The following is a 27,898-nucleotide window of genomic DNA, read 5'->3' as shown; positions in this document are numbered from 1 at the left end:
TTTTATTAGAGACGGGGTTTCACCGTGTTAGCCAGGATGGTCTCGATCTCCTGACCTCGTGATCCGCCCGCCTCGGCCTCCCAAAGTGCTGGGATTACAGGCGTGAGCCACCATGCCCAGCCAGTAGCGATATTTTAACCTTAGTTAGATCTTCAATTAAAGAGATCACCAACAAGCCAGCTGATGCCAGGAAGGTTCAGTGCCCTGTATGGCAAAATGGAATCACCATAACCTCAGTCCACTCCAAGTTATTTTTTGTATTTTTTGTAGAGATGGAGTTTTGCCATGTTGTCCAGGCTGCTTTCGAATTCTTGGGCTCAAGCAGTCTGCCTGCCTTGGCCTCCCAAAGTGCTGGGATTACAGGCATGAGCAGTTGCACCCAGCTAACTTTTAGCCATCTTTATGAATCGAGTTTTCTCTGTAAATTACTCTCATTTTACTCTTGGGTTTATGAGTTAAATTGGGTTAAGTCTAAAAACATAACAGACACTTAATGACTCATTCCTCAATTGACTGTCTTTAAATTGGCAATCTTTACCTTGAGCGAAGTACTCAGATTTTAAATATACAATTCCTTGAGTTTTGACAAACTCCTGTAACCCCAATCAAGACACAGGACATTTCTCTCACTCCAGAAAGTTCCACTGTGTTGCTTTCTAGTCAATCTCCTCTCCTTATAGGTTACTACTGTTTTGATAATCTTATGGTTTAGTTTCCCGTGTTTTTAAACTTCATGTATATGGAATAATAGAGTGTCTGCTCTTTCGTGTTACGCTTTGTTTTTTTTTTTTCTTGAGATGGAGTTTCACTCTGTCTCCCAGGCTGGAGTGCAGTGGCGCGATCTCTGCTCACTGCAACCGTCGCCTCCTGGGTTCAAGCGATTCTCCCGCCTCAGTGTCCCAAGTAGCTGGGACTACAGGCGTGCACCACCACACCCGGCTAATTTTTGTATTATTAGTAGAGATTGGGTTTCACCATGTTGGCCAGGCTGGTCTCAAACTCCTGACCTCGTGATCCACCCGTCTCGGCCTCCCAAAGTACTGAGATTACAGGCGTGAGCCACCACTCCCAGCTCGTGTTAGGCTTTTCACTCAACTTAATGCTTTTTAGATCCATCTGTATTGTGTGCATTAGTAGTTCAGATAACCATTGTCATAATATCTTTTAATCTCTTATATCAGCATATCTAATCACCAAAGACGGTGATGATGGGGCATTTAAGTTTGCACACTTAAATGTACCACCATTTAAGAAATTGCAAAATAGTCCGGGCGGGGTGGATCACCTGAGGTCAGGAGTTCAAGACCAGCCTGGCCAACATGGTGAAACCCAATCTCTACTAATAATACAAAAATTAGCGGGACGTGGTGGCAGGTACCTGTAATCCCAGCTACTTGGGAGGCTGAGGCAGGAGAATCACTTGAACCTGGAAGGTGGAGGTTGTAGTGAGCCAAGATTGCGCCATTGCTCCCCAGCCTGGGCAACAAGAGCGAAACTCCATCTCAAAAAAAAAGAAATTGCAAAATAGGTTCTTGTTGTAACATACATCTTATAGCAAGCAGTGTTTTCTCTACTAATTTTCCTGCCTATTAATTCATCAGAACACACACAAAATATAGGTAGACTAAAAATAGTTTATACTTAATGTATCTGGCTTAAGGCAGGGCATGTTATAAAAGAAATGAAACTAGAAGAGGAAAAGGAGATTATATAATGCTGTATTTTGTTTCTAGGTAGTAGGATAATGAGAACAATGAGGAATGGAGGAGTGGAGACATTCATCTGCCACATGGTCACTCCCCACCATTTTAAATTGGAAAGTTGTTACCTCTGAGGAGAAACAATATGATAGATAACTTCTTATAAAAAATTTTTGCAAATACTTTTTTTTTTTTTTTTTTAAAAACAGGGTCTCACCATGTCACCCAGGCTGGAATGTGTGGTGCGATCACAGCTCACTGCAGCCTCGACCTCCTGGTCTCAGGCCATCCCCCCACCCTTGAACCCCCATCCAACAGTAGCTGGGACTACAGGCATGCACCACCACGCCCAACTAATTTTTATATTTTTTGTAGAGACAAGGTCTTGCTATGTTGCCCAGGCTGGTCTCGAACTCCTACGCTCAAACGGTCCTCCCACCTCAGCCTCCCAAAGTGTCGAGATTATAGGCATGAGCTACCACACCCAGCCACAAATACTTTCTTTACACTGAATTTAAATGATGAAATAGCCTTGACTCAGAGAACAGAAAGTAAATGTAATTGCTCATTTCAAATAAGCTTTAGGCATCCTCTCTGCATCTCTTACAGTTGTAGTTTGAGAAATTGTTTGGTGTGGAAAAGTACTGATAAAGGTTGAAAATATAGTGGTATTTAAGATTTTTCTCCCTTATTTTTGTAGAGAAATTTTCTAGAGTCCTGGTGGAGCAGCAGCAGGACCGAGCCCGGAGAGAGCAAGAAAGGATTCGTCTGTTTTCTGCTGATCCCTTTGACCTTGAAGCTCAGGCAAAGATAGAAGAAGATATAAGGTAAAGACCTGTTCATCTAAAGAACAAAACTTAGAGATTCCAGATTTCCCAGACTGCAGGTTATCTGACATTAGTTGGGCATCTGCTTGGAGGTAGCTTCTCTGTTTTGCAGTTGAGATAGTAACCTCAGTCTTTTAGGTTAGTCTCTCCTCTTTCATTTTCTATGCATTTCGATTCGACATGACAAAGATATAGGTGCTTAGTTTAATGACTTTCTTTCTAAAATTTTAAGGAGGACTCCCTGACTAGCAGACAGAGCATCATAACACAGCTTTAGATAAATGACCCCCGGACTGAGCAGAAGCCACCATCTGGTGAGACCACAAGGCTGGTTGCATATTACATGGGCTGATTTGACTCTCTTTCTTTAGACATATTGTATAAGTCCTGATTAAATCCAGGGCTTAAACATGATTGGATTAGAGAGGGCTCTGCGCCGATGGAACGTTGGTAGTCCTAAGTCTGTTTTCCTGCTGCATTTCTTGTACTGGCCTCAGTGGATAAACTGAATGCTGGACATGTTTCCAGCTCTCAGTTTCTGTAATGCAGTGGTTCTCACCTGGGGCTATAGTAAAATCACATGAGAAACTTTTAAAAATGCAGATGCTTGGACTCTTCTCCCAAATCTGATGAATCAGAATTGTCGGGCATGGAGCTCAAGCAAGGACAGTGACGCTGTTCCGGCCTCAGTCACACTGATAGTCACAAGCAAGATTCTGTTCAGTCATTCTCTGAAAAAAGGACAGCTGCTTTTCCTGCCTCAAGTCAGTTTTTGTTGCTAATTGTGAAGAACTTAGTAAAACTAAGAAGAAGATAACAGCAACGATACTTACTACACTTAGACTGCTTGGCCTTTTAGGGACCGTGTCATCATTTCGGTTACTTAAATGAAGCCTAACTTGGTCATTGTATTACACTATCTATCAACTTAGAAATTAAATCATGCTTTTTTAAACTTCTTATTCTTTTTATCTTTTTTTTTTTTGAGACAAGGTCTCACTCTGTCACCCAGGCTGGAGTGCAGTGGCACAATCACAGCTCATTGCAGCCTGGACCTCCCCGAGACTGAGGTGTTCTCACCTTAGCCTCCCGAATAGCTGGGAATACAGGCATCTGCCACCATGCCCAGCTAATTTTTTCATTTTTTGTAGAGACAGGATTTCACTATGTTGCCCAGGCTGGTCTTGAACTCCTGAGCTCACGCAATCCACGCGCCTCAGCCTCCCAAAGTGCTAGGATTATAGGGATGAGCCACTGCACTTAGCCCTTCCTTCTTCTCAATTGATCTTCCTTCTGACCTCAATTGATCTCCTACCTCAGCCACTCAAAGTGCTGGGATTACAAGTGTGAACACCATGTCCTGCCTCTTACTCTTCTTACTACATTTGAAATCAGAAATACAGGCTAGTCCTGGTGGCTCATGCCTGTAATCCCAACACTTTGCTTGAAGCCAGGAGTTTGAGACCAGCCTGGGCAGCAAAGTGAGACTCTGTCTTTACAAAAAATAAAATAAATTAGCCAGGTGTGGTGGCATGCACCTGCAGTCCCAGCTACTCAGGAGGCTGAGGCAGGAAGATCACTTGAGCCCAGTGGTTGGAGGCTGCAGTAAGCTATGGATTGTACCACTGCATTCCAACCTGGGCAAGAGAGTGAGACCCCCATCTTAGGGGAAAAAAAAAAAAAAGAAATATAATTGTACACTAGAATTAATTGACAGCCCTAAGTCATTACGAAACTCCATCTCAAAAAAATAAATAAGAATAGAAGTGAAATAGAGAGTGTCCATAAGGCTCATGTTTCTTTCTAGGGCTTGAGTGAAGGAAATAGGGTGACACATCTATTCTCTTCCCCACCCCAGGCCCAAGACGGAGTCTTGCTCTGTCGCCCAGGCCTGAGTTCAGTGGCACGATCTCGGCTCATTGCAGCCTCCGCCTCCCACGTTCAAGCGATTCTCCTGCGTCAGCCTTCTGAGTAGCTGGGATTACAGGCATGCACCACCACACCCGGCTATTTTGGTATTTTTAGTAAAGATGGGGTTTCACCATCTTGGCCAGGCTGGTCTCAAACTCCTGACCTCAGGTGATCCACCCTCCTCATCCTCCCAAAGGGCTGGGATTACAGGTGTGAGCCACTGCGCCTGGCCGCATCCATTCTTTGAAAGGTGAAAACCTTGTACCTCTGAAGAGACTCTCTACATATGGACCCCAGAAAAGCCAAAGTAGCTGGTGTTATTGCAGAGGATTTTTTGTTGAAACTCATTTGGGTTGGAGTCCATGCAAGATGAAGTATACAATTAATTTTAGGTTATTTCTATGTTTAATAATGTGCAATAGCATAAAACCTGTGTAATTATATAAAATGTCTATTAAAGTTTCATATGGCTTGCTACACCAGTGATTACACAGGGTAGGTGAACACAGGTTTGATAGCTTTCATATTTGCCTAAAGGAAGGTGCCTTTGACTTTCTGAGTTTAAATTTTGTTGCAAAATGACTGATAAAGCCATCAGTTCACTTGAGCTAGATGATTATTATGAAAAGAACAGAAACTGTAGTTAGAGTAGGAGTCAGCAGAGTTTTTTTTGTTTGTTTTGAGACAGGGCCTCTGACGTTTAGGCTGGAGTGTAGTGGCACGATCATGGCTCATAGCCTCAACTTCTTAGGCTCAGGTGATCCTCCCCCATCAGCCTCCTGAGTAGCTGGGTCTATAGGCACACCACCACACCTGGCTAATTTTTCTTGTATTTTGTAGAGACGAGGTTTCACCGTGTTGCCCAGTTGTGTCTTAAAGTCCTGGGCTCGAGTGATCTGTCCAGCTCCCAGAGTGCTTGGATTATAGGTGTGAGCCACCACGCTTGGCGTGAGGTTTATTTTTTGTTTGTTTGTTTGTTGAAGAGACAGGGTCAGCACCATAAAACAGGGCAAAAAAAAAAAAAAAAGTATCTTGCTCTGTCGTCCAAGCTGGAGTGCAGTGGTGCCATCCTAGCTCACTGCAGCCTCAGCCTCCCAGGCCCAAGCAATCTCTTGCGTCAGTCTCCTGAATAGCTGAGACTACAGGCTTGTGCTACCACGCCCAGCTAATTATAGTGATAGGGTCTCACTGTGTTGCCCAGGCTGGTGTCAAACTCCTGGCCTCAAGTGATCTTCCTGCCTTGGCCTCCCAAAGTGCTGGGATTATAGGCATGAGCTGCTGTGCCAGGCCTTAGTGGACTTTCTATAAATGGGCAGATAGTAAATATTTTAGTCTTTGCAAACCATACAATCTGTGTTGCTCATGTTCAACTCCGCCACTGCCATGTGAAAGCAGCCATAGACAATAGGACAATATGTAAATGCACTATATCACTGTGTTTCCATAAAACTTTTTTTGCCTAAACAGCAGGCTATGATTTACCAACCCTGGATTTACAGTGTAGGTTATCCCGAATCTTAGAAGCTGTTCTGTTAGTGTCTCAGTCTTCAGGTAAGTTGCCCAACCACTGACCTAGTTTCCATTAATGTTGGTAGTATTTGATAATGTTTTTAAAAGGAGATTGATTCATGCTGTTTTAAGGGAGTAGAAAAAAATTGGGAATAAACATGAGATGTTGGAGTAAGCAAGAACTCCCTTTTGTTGCTTTTCTCGTGTAAGAATTAGAGTTGTGTTGATTTTTTTGTTTTCTTTTCCTTCCTTTTGGTGGGGAGAGATGGGGTTTCACCATGTTGCCCGGGCTGGTTTGAAACTCCTGAGCTCAAGGGATCCACCTACTTTGGCCTTCCAAAGAAAGTGCTGGGACTACAGGTGTGAACCACTGCACCTGGCATGTTGATTTTTTTTGTTTTTGGTGTCTCGCTCTGTTGCCCAGGCTGGAGTGTAGTCGTGCGATCTTGGCTGCAACCTCCGCCCCCCGGGTTCAAGCAGTTCTACTGCCTCAGCCTCCTGAGTAGCTGGGATTACAGGTGCATGCCACCATGCCCGGCTAGTTTTTGTATTATTAGTAGAGTTGGGGTTTCACCATGTTGGCCAGACTGGTCTTGAACTCCTGACCTCCGGTGATCCACCCGCCTTGGCCTCCCAAAGTGTTGGGATTACAGGCGTGAGCCACCGTGTGCGGCCAGCATGTTGAATTTTTAAACAAATTATTTCATGGATCAAATGAACTATGAAACACATGTAGTTTTAAGTGATGGGTGCAATTTTTTTGTAGCATAAGCTGTTATATGAGCACTGTATACTAGATGCTTTGTACCTCTTGGCAACCTAGGTAACAGTTATCCTTAGTGTACAGATTAGAAAACCCAGTCCTGGAGATGAAGCAGCAGGTGCAGCACAAGATGTTGAAATATTTGTGTTTTCTGTTTGTGAACTTTTTGTAATGTTCTGGGCTTAGGAAATGTATTCAGATACCCAGTAAATCCTCAGTTAAAATTGGAACATTCCCGAAATTCTAACATTCTGCCAGAAAAATGGGGTTGTAACCCTTGCTCTCCAGTTTCTTATTTCTGAGCATATAAAGGCAGCTCAGTGTTTTACAAAGGGTAATTTTTATGCCTTTAGATTTTCTGCCAGCTGTTCATCTTACTGCCTCTTAGGAAATGATCTCTTGCCCCATATAGCACCAGTTTTTCTATGACTCGGCTGCTGTGCTTGGGGCAAAAGATATGTACAAATCTGTTTTTTAATATTGTGACTTTGAAACTGATTTCTCTCCATGGAATTAATGCTTTCAGTGTCCCTGGTCTTGTTCTGTTACAGGCAACAGAACATTGAGGAAAACATGACAATAGCTATGGAAGAGGCTCCGGAAAGTTTTGGCCAAGTAGTGATGCTTTATATTAACTGCAAAGTGAATGGACATCCTGTGAAAGCCTTTGTTGACTCAGGTGACGTCTCTGTCTTTTATTTCTTGGTCTCCCCTCCAACATCTTTACCTGACACGGGAGAAGGGGAGGCTCAAGCATCCGTTCAGATGGCTGTACTTTTTTTTTTTTTTTTTTGAGACAGAGTCTTGCTCTGTCACCCAGGCCAAAGTGCAGTGGCGTGATCTTGGCTCACTGCAACCTCTGTCTCCTCAGTTCAAGCGATTCTCCAGCCTCGGCCTCCCACGTAGCTGGGATTACAGGCGCCAACCACCATGCCCAGCTGATTTTTACATTTTTAGTAGAGATGGGGTTTCACCGTGTTGGTCAGGCTGGTCTTGAACTCCTGACCTCAAGTGATCTACCGTGCCTGGCCCAGATGGCTGTAGTTCTTAAGGCTGCTAACTCACTAGCGTGGGACTTACTGTTTCACTTGCCAGGCATTCTGTTGGTATTAGGTTTCTTTCTTTAATCATTTCTTAAGCAGTTTTGTATTTTGTGGTGTCTCCTTTTTCTTCCTAACTCCCCTTATCTAGCATCCTGAATTTCTTGGATGTTTCTGTAAAAAACTGGGAATACATAGGTTTAGAAGAAGGAGCTATAAAAGGAGCTGTGTAGAGTATAGGTCAAACACATTTCAGCCTGGCCTGTGCACCAGCACTTTGCCAAGATTTGGGAGGAGTGTAAGGCTATCTGGGTATGGTTCTTACCCTTAAAGAACTTAACAACCAAGTAAGGAGACAGGGATTCTTCTGCTTGAGGGTTCAGTTAATTCACATACTAGTTGGCACCTTTTCTGTCAGTAACAACCGTTTGCTTTTTAGTAAGACTACACCATGCAGCATTTTGTGGGTGTATGACTGAGTGGTCTCATACATCTTAATTCTGGGTGTCTCACTCAAGGCTGTAAGATAGGTGAGTTCCTAGAGTAGAAAAATTCCTTGCTCAAATAATATTTTCCCCCTTCACTGTGTATTTCTATATAAAAAGAAAAAAAGTATATTCTTTCATTTGTTCATCTACACATTCCTGAGCACATGCTGGGTTTCAGCTCTCTCTCTCTCATTTTTTAAAGAGAGGGTCTCTGTCACCCAGGCTAGAGTGCAGTGGTGCAGTCAGCTCACTTCAGCCTCCAACTCCTGGGCTCAAGTGATCCTCCAGCCTCAGCCTCTCAAGTAGCTGGAACCACAGGCATGTGCAACCATACCTGGCTGATTTTTTTAACTTTTTGTAGAGACAGGGTTCCCCTGTATTGTGTAGGCTGATCGGGAACTCCTGGCCTCAACTCTCATTAAGAGTTTGTACCTTGAGACTGGGTGTAGTGGCTCATGCCTGTAATTCCAGCATTTTGGGAGGGTGAGGTGGGAGAATTGCTTGAGCCCAGGAGTTTTGAGACCAGCCTAGGCAACATGGGGAAACCTCGCCTCTACAAAAAATACAAAAATTAGCCGGGTGTGGTGGTGCGTACCTGTAGTCCCAGCTACGGGGGAGGCTGAGGTGGGAAGATCACCTGAGCCTGTGGTGACGGCAGAGGTCAGGGCTTGCAGTGAGCTGTGATTGTGCCACTGTGCCCCAGCCTGGGTGAGTGAGACCCTGCCTTCGGGGGAAAAAAAAAAAAAGAGTTTGTATCTTGAGATACAGACATTCCTGGGAGTTTAAAAAAAACCTGAAATTATTCAGTTTAAAAAATATCTGTTGTGGGTAGGGCCTTGTGCTGAGTGCTTGGTGATAAGACTTAGTGACTGGAGCCTCAGAGGTCCCCTGTGTGAGTGAGAGACAAATACATAGAAGACGCTAATAGAATACTCTGTGTGTATTGATTCCTTATTGTGTGCCAAGCACCATGCTAGGTGCTTAATATAATCATCTTACTCAATTTTATTTCATCCTCAGAACATCTCTATGTACTTTGTTCTATAATTCCTGTTTTATCCATAAACAAACTTAGATATAGAGAGGTCACATTCTCTACTCTGTCTTTTACACATAAGGAAACTTAGAGGGATCAAGTCACGCTTCCAGGTATACAGAGTTCGTGAGTGGTGGGCTTTGGATTCAGCCCCAGGTCCCCTTGATGCCAGAAATCTCAACCACTGTGCAAAAATCAGGTGAATGTTGGATGGCTGTAGAGACCACATTCTCACTCTGACCGAGGTGCTCAGGAGAGTCTTTCCAGAAGACAGCATTTGAGCTGAGGCTTTGGAAAATGCAGGAGAGCAGTGAAAGGGGCCCTTCTCATCCTGGGTTGCTTACTTTAATAACTTGGCTTTTGTAAATTAAGAAGGAGGAAGAAAAGAGAGAATTGCCTTTCCAAATTCCCTTTTCCTTCATTATTTCTGGGCCTTTTTGAATCTAATCTTTCTCAAATGCCAATAACTTTTATTACTTATAAAGTGTAGGGTACCTGTGAGTAATATGAGCAGGAAGTGTTGGAATTGAGTGAGAGGCGAGGTCATTGCAAAAGGGCAGTCAGTTAGGGAGGAAGTGGGTCTTGAGCTAGATCTTGAAGCATCGGTGGAATTCAGAAAAAAAAGCAGGGGAGGGACCATTTTACAGGAGGGTCAAAGTGAGTGAATGGCAAAGGGGACATATTCCTCCTGCTGAAGCAGAGGGTTTAGAGTAGTTAGAATGTAAGGCTGGAAAGAAATGGTGGAGCCAGGATGGGGTGGGATCTGAAGCTGTGGTGATGGTGGTTTGAAACTAATCTCATAAGGAGTGGAAACCATTGAGGACTTTTAAGCAGATGAAGAAGTAAGTGATTTGAAAATGGTGCTATTGGCCCAGTGCAGTGGCTCAAACCTGTAATCCCAGCACGTTGGGAGGCTGAGGCGGGTAGACCACTTGAGGTCAGGAGTTCAAGACCAGCCTGGCCAACATGGTGAAACCCCATGTCTATTAAAAACACAAAATCAGCCAGGCATGATGGTGGCACACCTGTAATCCCAGCTACTTAGGAGGCTGAGGCAGGACAATAGCCTGAACCTGGGAGGCAGAGATTGCAGTGGGCTGAGATCACATTACTGCACTCCAGCCTGGGCAACAGAGCAAGACTGTGTTTCCAAAAAAAAAAAAGTGACATTTTAGGAAAACTAAAGGTAGACACAGATCTGGAAAATTCTGTACCCCTAAGGGTCACAACAATATCCTTGCTTTAAATTACGCATCCACGGAGTGGTTTGGAAGCCAGAACAATTGTCCTTTTGCAAGGGAATGGCAGTGTGAGCCAGGCTGATCACTATGGTTAGAAGAAGGAGCATCAGGACAGGCACAGTGGCTCAAACCTGTAATCCCAGCACTTTGGGAGGCCAAGGCAGGTGGATCACCTGAGGTCAGGAGTTCAAGACCAGCCTGGCCAACATGCTGAAGCCCCATCTCTACTAAAAATACAAAAAATAGCCGGGCATGGTGGCACTTGCCTGTAATCCCAGCTACTCGGGAGGCTGAGGCAGGAGAATCGCTTGAACCCAGGAGGTGGAGCTTGCAGTGAGCCGAGATTGCACCATTACACTCCAGCCTGGGCAACAAGAGTGAAATTCAGTCTCAAAAAAAAAAAAAAAAAAAAAAAAAAAAAAAAAAAGAAGAAAGGGCATCAGAAATAGCAGAAATTGCATAGACCTTATTTACAGGTTTGAGAGAAGAAAGACTAGGAGAAGAGTCAAAAGTGAACAGTGCCCAGGTTTTATGGCTGCAAGAAAATAATCCCATTGGCAAAGACAGAGAAATCCAAAGTGAGAATTATTTGGGGAGAAAGAGTTTTATGCCTGTTGGCTTTGACAGAAATGTCCAGTGCACAAGAATGTAGAACTAGAGTTTCAGAGAGAAATTAGGACTGCAAAGATTACAGAAGTGACTGTCTTCTACATAGGCCAACCCGCCGTGTACATGTTTCTGGGAGAGAAAATAACGTAAGTGCCCTCATATTTAAAGGGAAGAGAGTCTGATTGTTGGAGCAGAGTATGGGAGTCCACTTCTAAATTTTGGAAGACTGCATGATTTATTAATAGTAGACTATAGTGTCCCAGTGTGGGGTTTTTGTTTTTAATTTTACTTTTTGAGCAGATAAAGTAGTAAATAATGTACTTACTTGTTTACATAGTGAGACGGGATATTACTATGTTGCCCAAGCTGGTTTTCCACTCCTTGGCTCAGGTGATCCTCCCGTCTTGGCCTCCTAAAGTACGATTACAGGCGTGAGCCACTACACCCAGCCCAAAATTTGATATAAAAACAACTTGATAGGGCCAGACACTGTGGCTCACACCTGTAATCCCAACACTTTGGGAAGCTGAGGTGGGCAGATCACTTGAGGTGAGGAGTTCCAGACCAGCCTGGCCAACGTGGTAAAACCCCATCTCTACTAAAAATACAAAAATTAGCTGGACGTGCCGGGTGCAGTGGCTCACGCCTATAATCCCAGCACTTTGGGAGGCCGAGGCAGGTGGATCACGAAGTCAGGAGATCGAGACCATCCTGGCTAACACAGTGAAACCCCACCTCTACTAAAAATACAAAAAATTAGCCGGGTGTGGTGGTGGGCAACTGTAGTCGCAGCTACTTGGGAGGCTGAGGCAGGAGAATGGTGTGAACCCGGGAGGTGGAGCTTGTAGTGAGCTGAGACTGCGCCACTGCACTCCAGCCTGGGCGACAGAGCGAGACTGTCTCAACAAAAAAAAAAAAGCTGGACATGATGGCGCAAGCCTGTCAATCCCAGGTACTCAGGAGGCTGACGCAGGAGAATCGTTTGAAGCCAGGAGGCGACGGCTTAGAGATACTCGGTAAGAAGTGCAAAGTACTGCTAATTTAGCATTGCCATCTGTAGACACAGGACATCACTGCTTTCTACTGGTAAAGTTTTAAAATGTCATTTAATTATTGCATCGCTACAGAATATTCTTCCCTCAATGTCAAATTTTACATCATGTTTCAGATTACAGAGTAGAACTGAAAGTTGAATTAGGCAGGGCAGGACACTTGCTAGGTAGAAATGATTTTATAGAGACAAAAGCCTTGGGGTGTGCTTGGTTTTTGCTTTGTTATTATTTAGTGCTGTATTTTGAGTCTTCTCACAAAGTGGATTTTGTTTTTATTGTCTGATGTTTCTCTACTCCTCCAGGTGCCCAGATGACTATTATGAGCCAAGCTTGTGCAGAAAGGTGTAATATAATGAGACTGGTGGACCGTCGGTGGGCAGGGATTGCCAAAGGAGTGGGCACCCAGAAGATTATTGGAAGGGTACATCTAGGTGAGCAAAAGGCACTGGGGCTTGCTGTCTTTCTATAGGCTATTTGTAGGTAGGGTAGTCGATTTTCAAGTTTTTAGAGGGTCTTTTGTTGTTCTTATTTTGTTGTTGTTGTTGTTTTAAATTTCTTTTGTGTGGGTATGTCTGAGCTAGCAAGCCTAATTTCTAGAAGTTTTAAATCCTGTGTTCAGTCAAAGTTATGTGTTTCTGCTGGTTGCAAACAAGTAGTCTCCTCTACGTTTCTATTTCCTGAAAATATAATCCCTTTCCGTCATTTTAGCTGATTTATTTTTATACTTACCTCCATATTTCTAAATAACATGTTTATTTTGCTGTTTACTCATATGACTGTGTTTGAGAGCTGAGCTATCTAATTGAATGTGATTGCTTTTCTTTCATGGCTAGTATTATTTTCTCTTAGAATTAATAATTGTCCTGTTTTTCTTACTTGGTTTCTTGCGTAGTATTCATCCCAGACATTTCCTAATTATGTAAATCTCCTTTCAAGCACATCCAATAGCCTCTACATTTCATCCTATCAAAGATACTTCTTGAGCCTGGACTGGCAGTTTCAGGCCTGCTTCAGAGCTGCTGTTTTGGAATTTAACTTGACTGAGTCCTGCAGATTCCTTTCTCTTCTGTCTTGTGTTGGATTACATGAATCCCTTGTCTTCCTCTTTTTTATCTGCCCCTCAGTTTATTGGAGTGCATCATCCAGTAACTTTCTTAGAAGAGGTGCATGGGAGTAAATTGAGACTAATTATCAGACATGTCTTTTTTCCCTACATTATACTGGTCTGCCTAGGTTGGAAATCATTTTCCTTCACAATTTCGAGGCATTGCCCCTTAACCTTTTCACTGTCAGTGTTGCTGTAGTGAGGCTGGATTCTTTTCCGATTCTTGATCCTTTATGTGAAAGTTTTCTTTTTCTTTTCAGTTTTTTTTTTTTTTTTTTTTTTTTTTTTTTTTTTTTGAGACGGAGTCTCACTCTGTCACCCAGGCTGGAGTGCAGTGGCGCTATCTTGGCTCACTGCAAGCTCCGCCTCCTGGGTTCACAGCATTCTCCTGCCTCAGCCTCCTGAGTAGCTGGGACTACAGGCGCCCGCCACCGCACCCGGCTAATTTTTTGTATTTTTAGTAGAGACGGGGTTTCACCGTGTTAGCCAGGGTGGTCTCCATCTCCTGACCTCGTGATCCGCCCGCCTCGGCCTCCCAAAGTGCTGGGATTACAGGCGTGAGCCACCGCTCCCGGCCTCTTTTCTGTTTTTTTGAAACAGTCTTTGTTCTGTCGCCCAGGCTGGAGTGCAGTGGCACGATCTCAGCTCACTGCAACCTCCGCCTCCCGGGTTCAAGCGATTCTCCTGACTCGGCCTCCCTGAGTAGCCGGGATCACAGGCGTGCACCACCACACCTAGCTAATTTTTGTATTCTTAGTAGAGACGAGGTTTCTCCATATTGGCCAGGATGATCTCTCTCAAATTCCTGGCCTCAAGTGATCCGCCCACGAGGCCTCCCAGAGTGCTGGGATTATGGCGTGAGCTAGCGTTCCCAGCCTTCTTTTTCTTCTTTGAAGCTTGTAGATCTTCCCTTTGACCTCAGTGTTTTGAATTTTCACAATGCATGCTTGGGTGTGGATCTCTTCTCATATACTGTGCTAGGTACTTGGTAACCTGTGCAGTCTAGACACTCACATCCCTCTGTTCTGGGGACTTTCTCTGAATTATTTTGACGATGATTTTCTCCCCTCTGGAATGTCTGTTATTCAGGTAGGATAATCTCTCCTGGACTTGTCCTCTAGTTTTCTTCTCTTTTGTTTTTCTGTGGGATTTCTTCAACTTTGTCTTCCGACCTTTGTGTTGGAGTTTGTATTTGTTTGTATTTTACTTTAGATGGTTTTCATAAATGTCTTGTGATCCTTGGCATCATCTCACATTGAAGAGTGGGCCACTGGCTGGCCGGGATGGCTCACACCTATAATCCCAGTGCTTTAGGAGGCTCATGTGGGATGACGGCTTGAGGCCAGGAGTTTGAGACCAGCCTGGGCAACATAGGGAGAATTTGTCTCTACAAAAAATTTTTTTAAATAGCCGGGTGTGGTGGCAAGTGCCGATGGTGCCAGCTACTCGAGAGGCTAAGGCAGGAGGATTGCTTGAGCCAGGGAGATAGAGGCTGCCGTGAGCTGTGTTCATACTACTGTACTCCAGCTTGGATGACAATGAGAACTCGTCTCAAAAAAAAAAAAAAAAAAAAGAGTGGGCCACCAAAAGGCTTGTTTGGTAAATGACCTGGGTAGGCAGCCATGGCTCTTGTGGCCTTCACTGTAGGGTGGGTCTGAAAGTTGGGAGGGAGAAAAAGGCTGGCATCTCAGTTGGATTTTATTTATTCCCCCTGGTTTTCAGTTGGATACTTGTTCTGTCCCTGTCTCCCTCCATGCTCACCTCTGTTAAGAGTGCCTCTGTTTCACCCTCTCCAGAAAATAAGCCTCTAGTCTGCTACTGGGGTGAAGGGTCTCTTGGCCTAGCAGAGTGCGGGAGGGACACCCCAAGGGCTAACTGTGCCTCTGCGGCCTTCCCGCCAGCCTTGCTGCTTTGGGTCCATCTCTCCTCCTATCTGCAGAGGTATTTATGACCAGTTCCTATGCTCCATAGGAGTTCTGTGATGTCAGTTGGGTTGCTGCTCAGTTTTCCTCACTGTCATCTGCTTTTTAGCTCTAAAATTTTGTTCCTGTGGTCTCTACTATTATATTTGGCCTTAAAAATGTATGCCTTAGGGCTGGGCACGGTGGCTCATGCCTGTAATCCCAGCACTTTGGGACCCCGAGGCAGGTGGATCACCTGAGGTCAGGAGTTCGAGACCAGCCTGGCCAACATGGTGAAACCCTGTCTCTACTAAAAATACAAAAATTAGCCGGGCGTGGTGGCGGGTGCCTGTAATCCCAGCTATTCGGGAGGCTGAGGCAGGAGAATCGCTTGAACCTGGGAGGCAGAGGTTGCAGTAAGCCGAGATTGTGCCATTTCACTCCAGCCTGGGCAATGAGAGTGAAACTCCATCTCTAAAGAAAAAAAAAAAAAATGTGTGCCTTAGACAAAACCCAAAAACCTTTTTTGCAATGTTTTAGGAGTAAATGTAGATAAATGCATGTGTTCAGTCATTCATCTCTAATCAGAATTGTTTTTGTTTTCTTCTTCCATTATCCATTTAATAGATGCTTACTGTAGAGAACTTCAAAAGTATAGAAATGTGAGATGAAGGAAAAAAACATCCCTTAAATTCCTGTAGTGAGAATCAACCACCAGTATCATTTGGGCATATCTCCTGGTCTTTTTTCTGTGCATTTTTTTATCTTATAAAAGGTGATTATTTCATGTTTAAAATTTTATATTCTGCTCAAAGAAAAAGTGAAACAACATTTTCCCAATGTCACCATGAATTTCAAAAGAATTATTTAAATAAATGAATAAGTGTATAGCATTCTGTTGCAGGTTTAAGGATCAGCTTTTGGGTTGTTTCTTTTTTTCTTTTTCTTTTTTTTTTTGAAACAGAGTCTCACTCTGTTGCCCACACTGGAGTGCGGTGGCGTAATCTTGGCTCACTTCAACCTGTGCCTCCCAGGTTCAAGCGATTCTCCTGCCTCAGCCTCCCGAATAGCTGGGATTACAGGCACCTGCTACCACACCCGGGTAATTTTTGGATTTTTAGTAGAGACAGGGTTTCACCATGTTGCCCAGGCTGGTCTCGAACCCCTGAGCTCAAAGTGATTCGCCTGCCTCAGCCTCCCAAAGTGCTGGGATTACAGGCGTGAGCTGCTGCGCCTGGCTGGTGATGTTTCCTATTAGAACATGGCAGTATAGTTTTCTGCACATTTTGATTTTTTTCCCCCTAGTCAAGATTCCTGTAAGTGAAACTACTGAATCAAAGTTACGGATGCTTTAGGACTCTTGATATGTTGCTAACCTGTACCAATCCAGTTTATCCACCACTGAATGAATATTCATCTTAGTGTCCTATACTGTTAAGCAATATTAGTTTTCCCTCTTAAATTTACAAATAAGGTGGGTGTGGTGGCTCAGGTCTGAAATCCTAGCACTTTGAGAGGCCAAGGTGGGCAGATTGCTTGAGCTCAGGAGTTTTGAGACCAGCCTGGGGGCCATAGCAAAACCACATCTCTACTAAAACTACAGAAAATTAGCCGGTTGTCATGACCGTACGCCTGTAGTCCCAGCTACTCAGGAGGCTGAGGTGAGAGGATCACTTGAACCCGGGAGGCAAAGGTTGCAGTGAGCCGAGATCATGCCAGTGTACTTCAGCCTGGGCAATAGAGCAATACTCTTTTCTCAAAAAAAATTTTTTTTTACAAATGAAAGAGTGGTTTCTTATTGTAAGTTACTTTTCTTTCATTGTAAATGATAGTTTTTCTGCACATTTGCTCTTCCTTTCTTTTGAAATATGTATGTCTGTTTATTAGGGTCTTTGTGTTTCTCTTATTGATTTGTGTAGGATAAAGATAGTTCAACTACCTTACACTTTCCTAAACACAGTAGGACTGAGAGTTTTGCAGGAATACCATAAACTGGTTCCTTCAGGGGCTGAGTTCTCAGATTTTTGATGACTTTAAATGAGAAGATAATAGGAGGAGACAAAATAAGTACCAAGCTCTGTGGCCATCCTTGTGGATTTTACAACCGTGGCTATGATCAGCATGAAAAAACCCTTATAGCAATAGGGGAAACCTAAATAAAAGGAAAGCTTTACCATGGATTAGAGATTCAGTATGTTGGGGATGGCAGTTCTCCCACATTAATCCACAGAACCATTGAGATGCCATCAAAATCCTGGTAGTTTTTTTGTGAGACTGGATGTGCTCATTTTAAATTTGGCGTGGGCCCTATATTGTGAGAATGGGCAAAATACTCTAGAACAACATTGCCTTCTAGATATCAAAGGACTATCTAGAAGATACGAGTAGAAACAAACCCATGATTCTATGAACATTGATCAATGAGAGGAAGTCTTACAGAGCAATGGGGAAATGTTAGGAAATGTTGCTGGGACAAGAGGTATCCATGGGGAGAAATGAATTAGAAATCGGACCCTACCCACACCACACAAAAGCGAATTCAGAGTAAACACCTAGATGCAGGGGAGGGAGGATTGCTTGAGCCTAGGAGTTTGAGACCAGCCTGGGCAACGTAGCAGACCCTGTCTCAAAAAAAAAAAAAAACCCTAAAACCTAGATGTGGAAAGGAAAATTAAAGATTTTAGCAGAAAATACACAATATCTTGTGTAAGGAAGGAGTTCTTTAAAAATAGGTCATCTGCTGGGTGTGGTGGCTCACTCTTGTAATCCCAGCACTTTGGGACGCCAAGGCAGGGATGACTGCCTGAGGCCAGAAGTTCAAGACCAGCCTGGTCAATATAGCGAGACTCAATCTCTACAAAAAGTTTTTGGCTGGGTGCGGTGGCTCACGCCTGTAATCCCAGCACGTTGGGAGGCCAAGGTGGGTGGATCACGTGAGGTCAGGAGTTCAAGACCAGCCTGGCTAACATGGTGAAACCCTGTCTCTACGAAAAATGTAAAAATTAGCTGGGCGTGGTGGTGCGTGTTTGTAATCCCATCTACTTGGAAGGTTTAGGCAGAGAATCAGAGAACACAGGAGGCAGAGGTTGCAGTGAGCCGAGATCACGCCACTGCACTCCAGCCTGGGCAACAGAGCAAGACTCTGTCTCAAAAAATAATAATGAAAAGAACTTTTCAGCTGGACACGGTGGCTCATGCCTGTAATCCCAGCACTTTGGGAGGCCAAGGTGGGCAGATAACCTGAGGCCAAGAGTTTGAGACCAGCCTGACCAACATGGCGAAACCCCGTCTCTACTAAAAATACCAAAATTAGCCAGGCGTGGTGGCACATGCCTGTAATCCCAGCTACTTGGGAGGCTGAGGCAAGAGAATCACTTAAACCTGGGAGGCAGAGGTTGCCATCAGCCAGGATTATGCCATTGCACTCCAGCCTGGGCAACAAGAATGAAACTCCGTCTCTCTTTTGAAGTACGTAACAATAACCTTTTCTCTTCTTGTGCTTTTTAGCTCAGGTTCAGATTGAAGGAGATTTTTTGCCATGTTCCTTCTCTATACTTGAGGAACAGCCCATGGACATGCTTCTGGGACTGGACATGCTTAAACGGCACCAGGTAATTAAGAGCTTCACTTATTCTTTTTGCATCTGCTTTTTGTAATATGGTCATTATCACATTATTTTTATTGGTTACATATACTGGAAAACTAAGAAATAACGACTTTTCAAACCTGGAAATGTCCTTAAATTATGTTGCTATACAAAGGTTGAAATGATGTGTCAATATAGATAGAATCTGTTTTTGTGAAATCTCTCTGTGAATCTGTTAAATCTTGCCAAATGTTTTGAGATTGTAAAGGACAGTTTGGTTCCCTTGTATAATTTTCAGATTCTGGTTAGATCCTGATTAGTAGTTTTTTGATGACCTGACTAAAAAGTGTGGGTCAAGTAAGTCTTTAGCATTCTCTGATGCTGATCAAACAGTACTTGGGAAGAAGACCTTCAAGGTTAAGGAAGGTATATGTTGGGAGTGAAAGTGTTTATTTAGTACAGGGTGCATAATTAATATATTAATTTGTGTTGATATTTATCTTTCTACTCTAAAGCACAATAATTTGAGATATACTGCCGTCGTTGAAGAAGCAGTTAGTCCACTGGGTATTTAGATGAGATTAGGCATGCTCAGGGTGGTATGGATGTAGACCTCACTGGGTACTTCACATTTTTCACAGTAGGGTTTTATATCCAGTCAACCTGCCAGGTACAGTGGTACATGCCTTGTAATTCCAGCATTTTGGGAGGCCAAGGAGGGAGGATTGCTTGAGGCCAGAATGAGTTTGAAACCAGTCTGGGTAACTTAGTGAGACCCTGTCTCTACAAAAAATACAAAAATTAGCTAGGCGTGGTGGTACATTAGCTACTCGTGAGGCTGAGGCAAGAGGATCCCTTGAGACCAGGCTGCAGTGAGTCAAGATTGTGCCACTACACTTCAGCCTGGGTAACAGAGCAAAACCACATCTCAAAAAACAAAATTGAGTTCAAAACAATTGAAAATATAGCTAATCAATATTTTTATGTCACTATTTTAAAATATTTCTGTAAAAGTAGATGCATCATATTGATAATAAGACACAGCATTCTATGTATTTATTTATTTATTTATTTTGAGACGGCGTCTCGCTCAGTTGCCCAGGCTGGAGTGCAGTGGTGCAATCTTGGCTAACTGCAAGCTTCGCCTCCCGGGTTCACGCCATTCTCCTGCCTCAGCCTCCCGAGTAGCTGGGACTATAGGCACTCACCACCACGCCCGGCTAATTTTTGTATTTGTAGTAGAGATGGGGTTTCACCTTGTTAGCCAGGATGGTCTCGATCTCCTGACCTCGTGATCCGCCCGCCTCAGCCTCCCAAAGTGCCGGGATTACAGGCGTGAGCCACCATGCCCGGCTCACAGCATTCTAAATAGAACGAATGAATGAATGAATGTATGTATCAATAAAACCTTGTCACTGCCTTTCCTTATTTTTTTAGTCATGGTATAGACCAGCAGTCTCCAACTTTATAGATGTAAATCATATATGTGCACAACTGTCTATTAAGTAGTTATAAAATACACAAAAAAGGAAGTTAGCATTAGCATGGAGTAAAGAATACTGTGGAGATTGCCTTGCGTGGCACGATCTTGGCTCACTGCAACCTCTGCCTCGCAGGTTCAAGTGATTCTCCTGCCTCAGCCTCCCAAGTAGCTGGGATTATGGGCATGTGCCACCACGCCTGGCTAATTTTTGTATTTTTAGTAGAGGTGGGGTTTCACCGTGTTGGCCAGGCTGGTCTGGAACTCCTGACCTCAGGTGATCTGCCCTCCTCAGCCTCCCAAAGTGCTGGGATTACAGGCATGAGTCACTGTGCCTGGCCATTTGTGATTGGAGTTTTAAATTAAGGAGCATAATTTTTCTGCATGGTGTTTTATCTGCTATTATTCTTTGGTTTCTTTCTTCCAAGTGTTCCATTGACCTGAAGAAAAATGTACTCGTGATCGGCACCACAGGCTCCCAGACCACCTTTCTTCCTGAGGGAGAGCTACCAGAGTGTGCCCGGTTGGCATATGGGGCTGGAAGAGAGGATGTACGGCCAGAGGAGATTGCAGACCAAGAATTAGCAGAAGCCCTTCAAAAATCAGCAGAGGATGCAGGTATTTGGGATGGCCAAACTCTTCAATACTTGTTATTGATGGGTAAGCCCGGGAAGTGTGGGCTTCAGAAGGGGTAGGAACCTTTCCAGTTTTTAATCAGTCTCATGGTCCAGTAGTAGATGTGTTCATTATTTGTCTTCTTAACCTCCTTCTTTGATCTTCCTTTTTTTTTTTTTTTTTTTTTTTTGGAGACATTGTCTCACTCTGTCACCCAGGTTGGAGTGCAGTGTGCAGTGTGACATGATTGTAGTTCACTGCACCCTTGACTTCCTGGGCTCAAGCAGTCCTCTCACCTCAGCCTCCTGAGTAGCTGGGACTACACCTGGCTCATTTTTTATTTTTAGCAGAGATAGGGTCTTGCTGTGTTGTCCAGGCCTATCTCCAACTCCTGGGCTCAAGCAGTCCTCCTGCCTTGGCCTCCCGAAGTGCTGGGATTACAGGTGTGAGCTACCATATCCAAACCCCATCTCTTAATACAATAATGAAAAAGTCTGTATTCTGGCCCGGCGTGGTGGCTCATGCCTGTTAATCCCAGCACTTTGGGAGGCTCCAGGGGGCGGATCACCTGAGGTCAGGAGTTTGAGACCAGCCTGGTCATGGTGAAACCCCATCTCTACTAAAAATATAAAAATTGGCCAGGCGTGGTGGCTCACGCCTGTAATCCCAGCACTTTGGGAGGCTGAGGCAGGTGGATCACGAGGTCAGGAGATGGAGACCATCCTGGCTAACACGGTGAAACCCCGTCTCTACTAAATATACAAAAAATTAGCCGGGTGTAGTGGCGGGCACCTGTATTCCCAGCTACTCAGGAGGCTGAGGCAGGAGAATGACATAAACCCAGGGGGTGGAGCTTGCAGTGAGCTGAGATCGCACCACTGCACTCCAGCCTGGGTAAGAGAGCGAGACTCCATCTCAAAAAAAATAATAATAAAAATACAAAAAAAATTAGCAGGGTGCAGTGGCACACCCCCCGTAACCCCAGCTACTTGGGAGGCTGAGGCAGGAGAATTGCTTGAACTTGGGAGGCGGAGGTTGCAGTGAGTCAAGATGGCACCACTGCACTCTAGCCTGGGCAACAGAGTGAGACACTATCTCATAAAAAAGAGAAACATTCTGTTTTTTAGTATTTCAACAGATTAAGAACAGCTCAGTCCATTGCTGTGTTTAAGATAGATTGGGGTTATTTTGCTTAGACACATTTTAGAAGCTTCCTAAATTTTTTTAGGAAGTTTTTTTTGGATGTTTTTGTTTTTGTGATTTTCCTAAAGAAAATTTTGACAGTAAGCAGATGTTAACTTTTGAGTCCAACAGTATTTCCCTATTTCTTTCCTTTTCTTAGGACTGTTTTATTTTATTTTATTTTATTTATTTTATTTTATTTTATTTTATTTATATAGACAGAGTCTTGCTCTGTTGCCCATGCTGGAGTGCAGTGGCGCAGCCGTGGCTCACTGCAGCCTCAGTCTCAGTCTCACAGGCTCAAGCAGATCCTCTCGCCTCCGCCTCCCAAAGTATTACAGGCATGAGCCACCATGCCTCTTAGGCCTGGTTTATTTTGAAAAGTATCATTGCTACTGTGTGTGAGCAGCCCTAACTTCACTGAAGACAGAAGAACCAACAAAAAGAAGTATAAATTTTTATTTACTTAATTAAAAAAAAATTTTTTTTGAGACAAGGTCTTACTCTGTCACCCAGACTGATCCTCCCATCTCCCCTTCCTGACTAGCTATGACTACAGGTGCCTGCTACCATGTCCAGCTAATTTCTGTATTTTTTGTAAAGATGAGGTTTTGCCATGTTGCCCAGGCTGGTCTTGAACTCCTGGGCTCAAGCAATCCACTCGCCTCAGCCTCTCAAAATGACAGGATTATAGGAACGAGACACCATGCCTGACCAGCATAATTGAACGTTACTGAAAATGCAGTGTTATGGTGTGAGATTACAGTATTGTCGTCAGGCCATATTAGCACTGTATATATTGAAATCATGCTACCTAATACTTTTTTCTAAGTCTCAGTTATTTAGCTTGTTTAAGTGTAATGATGGAGCTAAGTTTTCTAGGTAAAATGGGGTAACAGTTTTGCTGAAATCCCCCATTTATTATAGAACGGTGACTCTGGGATGTATTTTCTAGAAGCTGAATAGAATTTACTTTTGAGTTTGGGTTATTTTACAGTCTTGTGCTGGCATTATTCATCAGTATGACTAGTATCACACATTGCTTTTTCTAGTACAGTAAATTATTAAGAGTTACAAGTTCAGGGAACAGCTTTATCCTAAAGACGAAAGTGGTAAGAGTTTTAAGAACAGCCAGGCAGCTTTTGCCACTGTTTTACTGGAGAGCATTCAGGTGTCTGTCATGGAGCTTTAGAATGGGTGTGGGTGGCAGATGGAGTTTTCCAGGTTGACTTTGTTCAGAATCAACTCCATCACCTTTTGGCTTAGTTTTATGTATAAAGTACAGTTTGAGTCAGGGCGTGGTGGCTTATGCCTGTGATCCCAGCACTTTGGTAGGCCAAGGCAGGACGACCACTTGAGCCTGGGAATTTGAAACCAGCCTGGGCAACACAGTGAGTCTTTGTTTCTACAAGAAATTAAAAAAAAAAATTAGCCAGCCATGGTGGCGCGCCTGTAGTCTCAGCTGCTTGAGAGGCTGAGACGGGAGGATCACCTAAGCCCAGGAGGTCAAGGCTGCTGTGAGCCATCATCGCTGCCACTGCAATCCAGCCTGGGTGACAGAGTGAGACCCTGTGTCCAAAAAAAAAAAAAAAAACAACAGAATTGACTCCCATCACTTTTTGGCTCAAGTTTTTATATTAACTACAGTTTTGGTTGTAACTTAAGTATTTTGTAGGAAGGGAGGAATTTTGAACAACCAGACAGAGACTAACTTAATAGTTTTAATCTTACCTGCAAGGTAAGCTTGAATGAGTTTGACATAGCTCCTTACAAGGTTTTGCATTTGGGGTGTAATTTATCATCTTAGTCGTGATGCTGTGTGTTAATATGAGGATATATTATCATTTTATGAAATGTCTTTTTTTTTTTCTTCCTTTTAACCTCCACAGTCTTGGTGCCATTATTTAAGAAACATTAGCTGATAATAGCAGTGTTTTCTAACCTACTAATAACAGTTATCCTTTTTTGGTAATTACCTTATTTTAATAAAAGTTTGGAAGATTAAAACAGATACACATATGTTTCCAGGCTTAGTGAAGGGGATGTACCAACTTTAAAGAATTAAAAAGAAATGGCTTTTTACCTAAATAACCTTTTGTTGCTGGTAGTATAGCTTGTGCTAATTTTTGTAATGTTTAAGTAATGAAATAGTTCTACATATCAGGTCCTTTTTATTTAGAACATCGACTTCCTAATATCATCCGAATAAATACTCTGGACATAGTAGGTGAAAGTATTTTGTTAACAACTTCTTTCTGGCCAAGGATGGTGGCTCATGCCTGTGGTCCCAACACTTTGGGAGGCTGAGGTGGGGAGATCACTTGAACCTATGGATTTGAGACCAGCCTGGGCAGCATGGCAAAACACTGTCTCTAAAAAAAAAAAACCACGGCTGGGCGCAGTGACTCACGCCTGTAATCCCAACACTTTGGGAGGCTGAGGAAGGGTGGATCACCTGAGGTCAGAAATTTGAGACCAGCCTGGCCAACATGGTGAAACCTCATCTCTACTAAAAATACAAAAATTAGCCAGGCATGGTTGTGGGTGCCTGTAATCCCAGCTACTCAGGAGGCTGAGGCAGGAGAATTACTTGAAGCCGGGAAGCAGAGGTTGCAGTGAGCCAAGATTGCACCACTGCACTCCAGCCTGGGCAACAGAGTGAGACTCCTTCTCAAAAAAAAAAAAAGAAAAAAAATTAGCCAGGCATGGTGGCATGCACCTGTGGTCCAGCTACTTGGGAGGATGAGGTGGAAAGATCACTTGATCCTGGGGAGATCAAGGCTACAGTGAGTTGTGGTTGCACCACTGCACTCCAACCTAGGCAACAGTGAGACACTGTCTCAAAAAAACAACAAAAAAAAAGAGCTTATTTTTTAAATACTTTATACTCTATTATAAACTCTATATTAAAATGTTTTTTTAAAAAACACATGTTTTTGATAGTAGGGATGGTGTCTCACTATGTTGCCCCAGCTGATTTTGAACTCCTGACCTCAAGGGATCCTCCCTCCTGGACCTCCCAAAGTGTTGGGACTGCAGGCCAGAGTCACTGTGTTCAGCTTGATGTATTATTTAAAAACTGATGAAAAGATAAGCTAGGATAGAATTTAATTAAGTGGTTTGTTTTCCTCTAAAATTGAATCTCAGCTGAGAAAGAAATTTGGAAAGGGACTGTTAGATATGTTCACTCACCTTTACTCCGTAAGATTTTTTTAATCACCTAATTCGATCAGGTGGATCTACTTTCTTCACCTGTCTCACATTTGCCCATGAATTCTCTATGTGTAGAAACAAAATTAATTTCTTTACAAGATCTATTAAAAATCTGTTGAAATTAACAGATTGCTGTGTGTATTGTGAGAGAATGGAAGCAACCAACAAATATTTTGGATGTCCAAACTACAGAAACATCCCCCAACTTGGAATCTACCAGTTCCTGATTTTAAAGATGGCAAAAGAACGGAAACTATAACCCTGCATGCTGTGTGGTTTGCATTGTTAACCCAAGTTTGCTTGTCTGTTTCCTAATTCACACAGAGCGTCAGAAGCCATGATGCATGTAGTGTGTGTGTACTGCAGCTGGAGTGGGCCCCAGACCAGGTATTTATAGACACCATGTTAAGCCTTCCATCCAGTTGTCATCTGTGATCTGACAGTCTGTATCTGCAGCAGTTTGGGAAGTTAGCATTTGTCATTCACCATTTCACCTTGTTCCATCTGGTTACAACTAGCCTATATGCATTTGTATTTTGGCATGCATACATGGATATGTAACATAAACTCCTGTTTAAAAATGGATTCGTTATTAGAACCATCCAACAGGGAGAAAATCCCAGTTAAAACAGTGTCTATTATATCTACCCCATCTTGGCTACTATAAATATCACATCAAGAATATTGGCCTCAAAACACTTTGTTGTTGGAGATAACTATGCTTTCATGGGTTTCATAAGTGCCTTTCCTCTGAAAAACTGAAAGCTGTTCTTTTACATTACTGCATACAACTACCTGGAGTTATAGAGGGTTAGAAATTTTAATTTTGTTGAAGAAGAAATGGAAACTTAGGCCGGAGGACTTGTCAGGGGTGACTCTGTGAACAACAGGAACTAAGACTTTGCTTTTCCTTCTGTCTCTGGCCTGACAGATTTTCAGGAAGCACTCTGCTTCCATTTCCTCTGATGTAAATAATGGTAAACATCAGCTGACTTACTAAGAGGAGGAAAGATGGTCTTTTAAACCAGCATCATAAGACTTTGTAGGAGTTTGCAAGCTGGTTGGAATTAGATACATAGCATTTAGTTTCTCTTCTTTCTTTCCTTGTAAGGATAGGTTAAAAGCAGGCATAGTTGAATTATTCTTAATAACCACTGTCCTCATCCTCTTCTCCTGTCATTCTGTAAACTGACCTAGTCCTCCCTTACGTTTAGGACTTAGGCTAGTGAAACTGACCTTCTCAGCTACAAGAGGACTATATGCTACTTTTTTAGTACAAAATTCATTGAGGGTGTGTTCACCTTGACCTCACTTGTTTATAACTAACACACAAATACCAGAAGGCCCTTACCATACCTCTTTATGTTGCTTACATGGATATTTCACTACAGTGCATTGTTTCTGTTAACATTAGTTCAAAATTCAACCTCTTCCAGAGTCAGCCTTAGTTTTAAATAAAACTAATAACTGTTAGACATCTGGTGGTATGAAAATAAAAAAACTAATAACTGTGTTTCTAGACTCTAATGGGTATAGCCTAAACTGAGATAAGTGCAGTTTTCCTTTTTACTCCTAAAGTGTAAGTAAGGTAAGGTTGTTTCATGGGAAGTCAATAGCTTCCTGAAACAATGCTTTGTCTTCTCATGCTGTTAACCAGTAGTTTATTAGAATGATTTAAAGCCTTTTGAATATAACTGCTTTGCTGCTTTTTAAGATCAAGCCCTCTTGTTGGATGTTAACATTTAGTACTGAGCATTTGAGTTGCATCTGTCCTAATAATAGATTGTATTTTGAAGTCATTTTTGTTACTGACCTTTTGATTTTTATTTTTTATTATTATTATTTTTTATTTTGACTGAGTTTCACTCTGTCACCCAGGCTGGAGTGCAGTGGTGCAGTCTTGGCTCACTGCAACCTCTCCCTCCTGGGTTCAAGCAATTCTCCCACCTCAGCCTACCTAGTAGCTGGGATTACAGGCACCCACCACCACGCCTGGCTAATTTTTGTATTTTTAGTAGAGATGAGGTTTCACCACGTTGGCCAGGCTGGTCTCGAACTCCTGACCTCAGGTGATCCACCTGCCTCGGCCTCCCAAAGTGCTGGGATTACAGGCATGAGCCACTGTGCCCAGCCCTTTTTGATTTTTAATTAAAGATCTTACAATGGTCGGGTGCGGTGGCTCTTGCCTGTAATCCAAGCACTTTGGGAGGCTGAGGCGGGCGGATCACCTGAGGTCAAGAGTTTGAGACCACCCTGACCAACGTGGAGAAACCTCATCTCTACTAAAAATGCAAAATTAGTCGGGTGTGTGGCGCATGCATGTAATCCCAGCTACTCTGAGGCAGGAGAATCGCTTGGACCCGGGAGGCGGAGGTTGCAGTGAGCTCAGATGGCGCCATTGTACTCCTGTCTGGGCAACAAGAGCAAAACACAGTCTTAAAAAAAAAAAAAAATTCTTACACTTACATGCGTAGAGGTCAATTTTTAACTGGATCAGTGGCAAAAGAAGAGCTGGAAATGATGTTTAATGATACTGTGATGCTTACACTGAGCTAGTGTTTTAGACTGCCGTCTTGTTTGGGTGGTCTAAGGTAGCAGTGAATCTAAATAGTCATTGCCAGTTGAAAAACTATTAATGAA

The 27,898-nt window shown here is 43.2% G+C and overlaps 1 protein-coding gene across 4 annotated transcripts in view; it reads left to right on the top strand.

Annotated features, from left to right (window-relative positions):
* The window catches only part of DDI2 (DNA damage inducible 1 homolog 2), a 54,056-nt gene that overhangs the window by 16,062 nt on the left and 10,096 nt on the right, over positions 1–27,898 (top strand). The window contains exons 4-9 of one of the 4 annotated variants that reach the window (XM_063785708.1): positions 2,401–2,527; positions 7,262–7,389; positions 12,479–12,607; positions 18,690–18,793; positions 20,677–20,866; positions 25,583–25,645. In XM_063785708.1, coding sequence (XP_063641778.1) covers positions 2,401–2,527; positions 7,262–7,389; positions 12,479–12,607; positions 18,690–18,793; positions 20,677–20,866; positions 25,583–25,599 — 695 coding nt within the window. In that variant the 3' untranslated portion in view covers positions 25,600–25,645. Of the gene's footprint in view, positions 1–2,400; positions 2,528–7,261; positions 7,390–12,478; positions 12,608–18,689; positions 18,794–20,676; positions 20,867–25,386; positions 25,646–27,898 lie in introns of those variants that run through there. The other 3 variants (XM_016954644.3, XM_009448861.5, XM_009448863.5) reach the window with 3 other exon arrangements.

The sequence above is a fragment of the Pan troglodytes genome, chromosome 1 (genome assembly GCF_028858775.2).
Source record: "Pan troglodytes isolate AG18354 chromosome 1, NHGRI_mPanTro3-v2.0_pri, whole genome shotgun sequence".
NCBI lineage: Eukaryota > Metazoa > Chordata > Mammalia > Primates > Hominidae > Pan > Pan troglodytes.
The sequence above is the reverse complement of the archived record's forward strand: the minus strand, read 5'-3'. Positions and strand labels throughout refer to the sequence as shown.